We start from the raw sequence: 7,927 nt of genomic DNA on the forward strand, positions 1-7,927 counted from the left end.
CCCTGCGGTAGCCGGGCTGCGACTGGGCAGGCTGGCTGTGTCCGCGCAGCTGTGCCGCACTCCTCGCAAGCACGCCCTGCGTTTTCAAGCACGCTAAATTTATGCCTGTGCTGTGCAGCTGATTGTACATCGAGCCTGTACGTGTGAAACACGCAAGTGTATGTTAAGCGCAGCTGATGAATACAGGGTCTAAAAAGCTAGGGGAAAAAAAAATCTTCTCTAATCATATCAAGCAATTAATACATCTTTTCCTCTTCCACATCTGACTATTTTTTTTTGCATTGCATAATTGAAGATGACAAGCAAAACAGTGCAAGGAGCAAGATCCCAAATTCATCCAGTGGCTTTGCACTTTCAGGCTCCCCTCTGAGTAGGCAAACAAGGAGAAAGTAATTGGTGATAGATGCAGAGCTAGAGTAGGCAGAGCAAAAAGCATCAGCAAAACACTGAATAAGACCTCAGAGAGCAAAGCTGGGAATTTGGATCACTTGGAAAGCTGAAGAGCATGGTGATGGCTTTTTGAATTTGTCCATTTGGGTTATGGGCTGAACTTTTTGATCTTCTGGTCATTAATTGAATCCTGATTTACCTTGCACAGAATCAAGACTTTGGAGTAAAACATTCATATAATAAACCCACAGAAACAGACTTGCTATTTCTAATAAGAGGCTTTGCATGTCAACACCATGATAGAAAGGACATTTTGAAGTATCAGCCCCAAGCACAGTGTTTGCAAACCCATAGGCACTAATATTAAGTATTTTCCATTTTATCCCTGTGATACTCTAGGACCAACCCAATTATCTGGCTAAATCCAAGTTTAGAAACTGTCTAGCAATATAACCAACTATTCTTGCCTCACTTCTTGAAACAGGAGCTCATAAATATCCCATACTGTAGTGTGTACCATACCTGCCACAAAGGACCAGCTGCAGTTTGATCCCAGAAACTGTATTTCAGTGCTTGCTTGGAAATGCAGAGGTCACCCAAGCATCCAGGCTGGTGAAAAACACCGTCTAAAAAGTAGACGGATTACTGATTGCATTAGTGTTGTGGGGGGTGGTGTAGTCAGCGATGAGAGTCCTCTCTGGGTGACCGCTCTGTGCTGCTTTAGAGAGTTAACCGCTGAGGGCCCCCAAGTGCAAATGCTCCCCATCTGTACTAGTGAGCTGTTTGGCAGCTGACAGAGCCGTAATCCCCTTCAAACCCAGTTTCAATCTCTTTGGTTGCCTCCTGCTGACCGACTGGGTGATGTTCACTACCCAGCCTCAGGGCTGCGAAGGCTATGTTATCAGTGCCCAGGCAAGGCAATGCCTGCCCAGGGGACAGCAAGAAGGAGGGAGGACTGCAAGGCTCTGGCAAGCGAAGGAAGAGACCTACTGGAATGGAAAAAGGAGAAAGGGGGCCACTGTAAGATGAGCCATTCACCCTTAAGGACAACACGGGTGGGGCTCATCTGGCAACCCCCACACCCCTGCAAACCCACCGGTCATGTCAACAGAGCACTCCTGAGCTCCGAAATTTGGCACATCCCAAGGGCAAGACAAAGTGACCAAGTCCCTTCCCAGAGCTGAGCAAGGGCCTCCCCGTGATACGGCTGTGGGCAGAGGTTCCCTGTTGTGTGTTGGTGTCAGTCGCCCATGGCAACCTGTCCGTTGCCCCTTGGGTCACCCACAGACTTCTGCAGCACTTCAGGTCAGTGGAGGACGGGCTCTGCTCGGCAGCCAGGCTCGACAGGGGGATCTGTGAAGAGTCAGACTTGCTGCTTGGGAGGTCCTTGACCAAGGTAAGGTCATTGACACTCTCCCGGGGTTTTCTCCAGAGCACAGACATCCTCCACAGCTGACTGCAGTCGTACCTAGGCACAGGTCAACCGACACAACCCGAGGCTCCACTCCTGGAAATCAAAAGGGTCCCCCTACGTCTCAGCTGCCTCAGGGCATTTACCTCCTCCCCCAGAGTTTTCCCTCCGTGTCAAAATCCTGCCCTTGATGAAAAAGACTGCTGCAGGTTTTGGGGGGAGGTTGTTGTGCCACACCTTGCTCTCCAAGTGACAGAAGGAAATCCTGCCCTTGATGGGAGAGGTAACTAGCAAGGCAAGGGCATGCAGGACAGCATCCATGTTCAAGACAGACTCTTTAAGGTCTGTACAATGTCCATCTCTTGATGACAATTTCCTCACCATGGAAGGGCTGAGGAGCATTCACAGTGAGAAGCGCCCAGGCTGCTTGCTGCCAGCCCTGCCACTGTGCTGATCTTTCCTTTGCCTTCAAATCCAGACCTCGTTTACCTTCCAAAGTTACATCCAGAAGCAAAAAGACTCAGGGATATTAGGGATACAAACACCAATGTTACTAAAGATTGGGTGGGAGCAGGGCTGGGCTGCTAGTGTCCTTACCAATGAAGGTGTTACTATCATGGAAAATATTATTTCCCGTTCCATCTCTCAGTATAAGGAACACCTCCTTTGCCTATCTACTTGATGGCTATGTCAAGTCAAAGGTGCAGGGACTTTGTTGGCCTAGGTTTTTTGTCACTTCCATAGACACCGTGAAGTACAGCTGATTTCCAGGATCAATGGGGCATGTTCCACTCACTCAGTTTGCAGGTCACCAGCACTGGGGAACCTGCACCTCAGTCTCCCTCCGTGAAAGGGGCATTGATCTTTCAGAGGACGGAAATGCCTGTCTCAAAACAGTCAGGCCTTTAATAAAAATCGGCATGAAACTTAATGGCCTCTGCTCTACTAGAGAGTCTCACTGTGTATTTCTGACCAGTTTTCTGAACTCTACTGCTTTAGAGTAGTCCACGTACTACTTAAACATACCTTTCATTGCTTAAGGTAGCTCTTTCACCCATATTTATGAAATGCAGCCTTTTCTCTTTTCTCTCTACACAGCCTGAGCAAAAGACGTGGCCATGTTTGCCCACAGCATGGATAACAGCAGTGGTCCTTTTGTTCTCCCTACCTTATTGCTCCTGCTGCAGAACAAGAGCTACCCTGAAACTTCCACCCCTCCTGCTGGCTACAAGATGGCGGCATCACCCACAGGACCCAGTTCAAGCAGAAACCACACTGTCTTGCTGTATGACCTGAGGCCGGGGGAAATCGCAGCAGCCAGTATGGTTTTGGGAGCGTTATGGCTGGTTTCCATCTTTGGAAACTCCCTTGTTTGCTTAGTGATCCACAGGAGCCGGAGAACACAATCCACCACCAACTATTTTGTTGTCGCCATGGCTTGTGCAGACCTTCTCATCAGTGTTGCAAGTGTGCCCTTTGTGCTGCTCCAGTTTACCTATGGCAGGTGGACTCTGGGGAACATCATGTGCAAGCTGGTAAGGTACATACAGTACCTCACCCCTGGAGTCCAGATATATGTGCTCCTCTCTATATGCGTGGATCGATTCTACACTATTGTCTACCCCCTGAGCTTCAAAGTGTCGAGAGAGAAAGCCAAGAAAATGATTATGGCCTCTTGGCTGTGTGACGCTGTATTTGCATCACCCGCTTTCTTTTTCTATGGCTCCAACAGTGATGACCACTGCAATTTTTTTCTCCCTGATTCTTGGGAAGGAGCCACCTACAGTATCATCCACCTCCTGGTGGTGTTTTTGATCCCATCCATCCTCATTATGCTCTTCTACCAGAAGGTCATCAAGTACATTTGGAGAATAGGCACCGATGGCAGGACTGTCAGGAGGACAATGAACATTGTCCCAAGAGCCAAAGTGAAAACCATCAAGATGTTCCTAATGTTAAACTCAGTGTTTCTCCTGTCCTGGCTCCCTTTCTACGTGGTACAGCTGTGGCACCCACCAGAAACAGACTACAGAAAGAGCTCCCTGGTTTTCCTGGCCATCACCTGGATCTCTTTCAGTTCTTCAGCCTCTAAGCCAACTCTCTACTCCGTGTATAATGCAAACTTCAGGAGAGGGATGAAAGAGACTTTTTGCATGTCTGCCATGAAATGCTACAGAAGCAATGCATACACCATCACCACCAGTTCCCGGATAGCCAAAAAAAACCACGTTGGGATCGCAGAAATCCCAGCTCCAGCCAAAACTGTCACCAAAGACTCAATCTATGATGCTTTTAACAGGGAAGCAAAGGAAAAAAAGCTTGCCTGGCCTATCCAGTCCAATCCCCCAAATACCTTTGTCTAGTTGGCTTTGTCGCTTTGAAAAATTACCCCCAGAACAAGGAGCTTTCTCCTGGTTTTGAACCAATGTATATTTACCTCTTTTTAATGCAACTTTTAGGGAAGAAAAAAAGATGGTTTATTTTATTAAATGCCTTGATTTTGATGTGTCCAGTCTATTTCATTGCATTCACATTCTGCTTCCTGCACCTACTCCCCCTAAATGACGAGCGCTACTTGTTTACATAACAGAAAAGCTCTCATAGTCTCCCTCTATAGGAAGAAAACTGAAAGAAAAAACACCACGTCTGTGAATCCCTGTCCATTGGCCACCATACATAAACGCATAAATCCACCCAAAGGCATCTACACTTCCTTTCATTACCTCCTTATGGCTACTTTTGCCCTGGGGTTTTCCTTCTTGCTCAGACCCCACAGGTAAGATGTCTATACGTGGGCAATGCTGGCATCGCTCTGAGCCACTGACATCGACAGGAAAGTGCCCACTGCCCCGGTAAGGTCAGCATCAGGCCAGTGCTGGATGCTTTTGCACCTTGGGCGTTGAGCCTCTCCAGAGGTCTCATGCTCCAAACCCCCTGAGAAAAGTCCTCCCCTTGGTCTTGCCTTCCCCGCCTCCTCTTGAGCTCCTTCTACACCCAGCCTGGTGCACCCACCCAGCAGCCAGGGCTGGGCACCACCTGGGAGAAGACCTGCTGATCAAAAGGGGACACAGTGGTACCAGGCACCCAGCGACTCCTCACTTCTTAAATTGAGTGTGTCTCCCAGCCGGAGTCCCTTCTTCTGAGGTACGTCCCTGGCACCTGCAGCAAGGAGTGGTTTTTCCCAAACAGGAGCAGGAAAACCAGCTCTGCAGTCTCATGCTCCCCTGACGGCATCCCCCATGGGTGCATTTGTTAAGAGGTGTCCCAGAGGAGACAAGCTGGCAGGGAGCTGTGACTGCAGGAGGACACAGCTCCTGCTGCTCTTTCTCTGCCAGCACAGTGAGAACACAACCCAACAGGACTGGACAGGGCTTCGGTCCTGGTGGGAAGTGGAACGGCACCAGCTCAGCCAGCCGGGGGACAGCAGGGAGAGGCAGGGGGGGCTTCTCTGTGCCCCCCTATGCCCCGCAAAGGTGATATGCTCATGAAAAACTGGCGGTGGTGAGGGCACTGGCACAGGGCACAAGGCTGCGGGGCAGGGGAGGGTGGTGGGAGGTGTTCGGCTGATGGGGCAGCTGCACTTGCCCTACATCCCAGCTGAACAAGGGGGTAGGCACCCATACCTTGTGGCCATGTATACCGTGTGTCCACTAACTCAAAGCATTTACTCTGGAGGGGAACTCGGCTTGCTCTCTCAAGGATGTAGCTCTACTCCTCTCATGAGGATGGGGTAACAACACTGTTAGGGGCTAGAAGCTGTATTTCAGTGCTTGCTCAGAAATGCAGAGGTCACGCAAGCATCCAGGCTGGTGAAAAACACCATCTAAAAAGTAGACGGATTACTGATTGCATTAGTGTTGTGGGGGGTGGTGTAGTCAGCGATGAGAGTCCTCTCTGGGTGACCGCTCTGTGCTGCTTTAGAGAGGTAACTGCTGAGGGCCCACAAGAGCAAGGTCAGCAGCACTGGGGAACCTGCACCTCAGTCTCTGTCTTTGAAAGGGACATTGATCTTTCAGAGGACAGAAATGCCTGTCCTAAAACAGTCAGGCCATTAATAAAAATCGGCCTGAGCAAAAGACGTGGCCATATTTGCCCATAGCATGGATAACAGCACCAGTCCTATTTAATTTCAGTTACATTCTGCTTTTTGCAACTACCCCCCCTGAATCATGAGCATTACTTTTTTACAAAACAGAAGAGCTCTTACACTCTCTGTGTGCAGGGAGAAATGGAAAGGAAAACGACTGCTTTTTTATATCCCTTTATTTTGGCTGTGGTATATAGATGCATAAATCCACTCGAAGTCATTTATATTTCCTGAAACAGACAGCCTTTTTATTTTTTCCCCAGTTATCAACCTCATTAACAAGAACTAGACTAAGTCTGTGTGTGGAATATTGGTATATTTTCTTAATTCCCACAGTATTGCCCAGAACTACAGTAGCATGCCCTCAGAAAACACAGATAACTGTTTATCCACAAAATGGTCAGCGATACATCCGGTTGCTGAATTCCCCTCACTCTGCAGGATCAATGTGCTCTCGTGAGCTGGAGCCATGGAAGGTCCAGCCCAGGTGCTGCACCCCTCGCCCGAGAAGGTTTCCATTTTGTCTTCTTAGAACATCCACAGGAGAGTCCCGCAGGGTTCAGACCAGAGGTCCATCCATCCCAGTATCCTATTGCTCACCGTATCCATCAGCGGGTGCTTGAGGACAGAGCGTAGGACACAGGGAAGCTACAGAGAGGTCTCCTGACACCTCCTTCCAGCCTCCGGCAGGCGCCGCCGGGGGGGAGGGGGGGGAGGACACGGGCACCCACAGGCTGGCCCTGCAGAGGCTGAGCTTCCGCTCCACTGGCACAGGGCACAAGGCTGCGGGGCAGGGGAGGGTGGTGGGAGGTGTTCGGCTGATGGGGCAGCTGCACTTGCCCTACATCCCAGCTGAACAAGGGGGTAGGCACCTATACCTTGTGGCCATGTATACCGTGTGTCCACTAACTCAAAGCATTTACTCTGGAGGGGAACTCGGCTTGCTCTCTCAAGGATGTAGCTCTACTCCTCTCATGAGGATGGGGTAACAACACTGTTAGGGGCTAGAAGCTGTATTTCAGTGCTTGCTCAGAAATGCAGAGGTCACGCAAGCATCCAGGCTGGTGAAAAACACCATCTAAAAAGTAGACGGATTACTGATTGCATTAGTGTTGTGGGGGGTGGTGTAGTCAGCGATGAGAGTCCTCTCTGGGTGACCGCTCTGTGCTGCTTTAGAGAGGTAACTGCTGAGGGCCCACAAGAGCAAGGTCAGCAGCACTGGGGAACCTGCACCTCAGTCTCTGTCTTTGAAAGGGACATTGATCTTTCAGAGGACAGAAATGCCTGTCCTAAAACAGTCAGGCCATTAATAAAAATCGGCCTGAGCAAAAGACGTGGCCATATTTGCCCATAGCATGGATAACAGCACCAGTCCTATTTAATTTCAGTTACATTCTGCTTTTTGCAACTACCCCCCCTGAATCATGAGCATTACTTTTTTACAAAACAGAAGAGCTCTTACACTCTCTGTGTGCAGGGAGAAATGGAAAGGAAAACGACTGCTTTTTTATATCCCTTTATTTTGGCTGTGGTATATAGATGCATAAATCCACTCGAAGTCATTTATATTTCCTGAAACAGACAGCCTTTTTATTTTTTCCCCAGTTATCAACCTCATTAACAAGAACTAGACTAAGTCTGTGTGTGGAATATTGGTATATTTTCTTAATTCCCACAGTATTGCCCAGAACTACAGTAGCATGCCCTCAGAAAACACAGATAACTGTTTATCCACAAAATGGTCAGCGATACATCCGGTTGCTGAATTCCCCTCACTCTGCAGGATCAATGTGCTCTCGTGAGCTGGAGCCATGGAAGGTCCAGCCCAGGTGCTGCACCCCTCGCCCGAGAAGGTTTCCATTTTGTCTTCTTAGAACATCCACAGGAGAGTCCCGCAGGGTTCAGACCAGAGGTCCATCCATCCCAGTATCCTATTGCTCACCGTATCCATCAGCGGGTGCTTGAGGACAGAGCGTAGGACACAGGGAAGCTACAGAGAGGTCTCCTGACACCTCCTTCCAGCCTCCGGCAGGCGCCGC

At 49.4% G+C, this 7,927-nt stretch overlaps 1 protein-coding gene across 1 annotated transcript; it reads left to right on the top strand.

Moving 5' to 3' along the window:
- The first annotated feature begins 2,919 nt into the window (after nt 1-2,919).
- GPR19 (G protein-coupled receptor 19) lies at nt 2,920-4,164 on the top strand. Its single transcript, XM_009636541.1, has one exon. It carries the CDS (start codon nt 2,920-2,922, stop codon nt 4,162-4,164), a length of 1,245 nt encoding a protein of 414 aa, XP_009634836.1.
- Nucleotides 4,165-7,927: the final 3,763 nt, after the last annotated feature.

This window comes from Egretta garzetta, unplaced genomic scaffold, assembly GCF_000687185.1.
Source record: "Egretta garzetta isolate BGI_Z169 unplaced genomic scaffold, ASM68718v1 scaffold293, whole genome shotgun sequence".
Lineage (NCBI taxonomy): Eukaryota > Metazoa > Chordata > Aves > Pelecaniformes > Ardeidae > Egretta > Egretta garzetta.

Bases quoted from the DNA above. Each gene is read 5' to 3' on its own strand.
- GPR19 (XM_009636541.1), top strand. From the start codon at position 2,920: ATGTTTGCCCACAGCATGGATAACAGCAGTGGTCCTTTTGTTCTCCCT.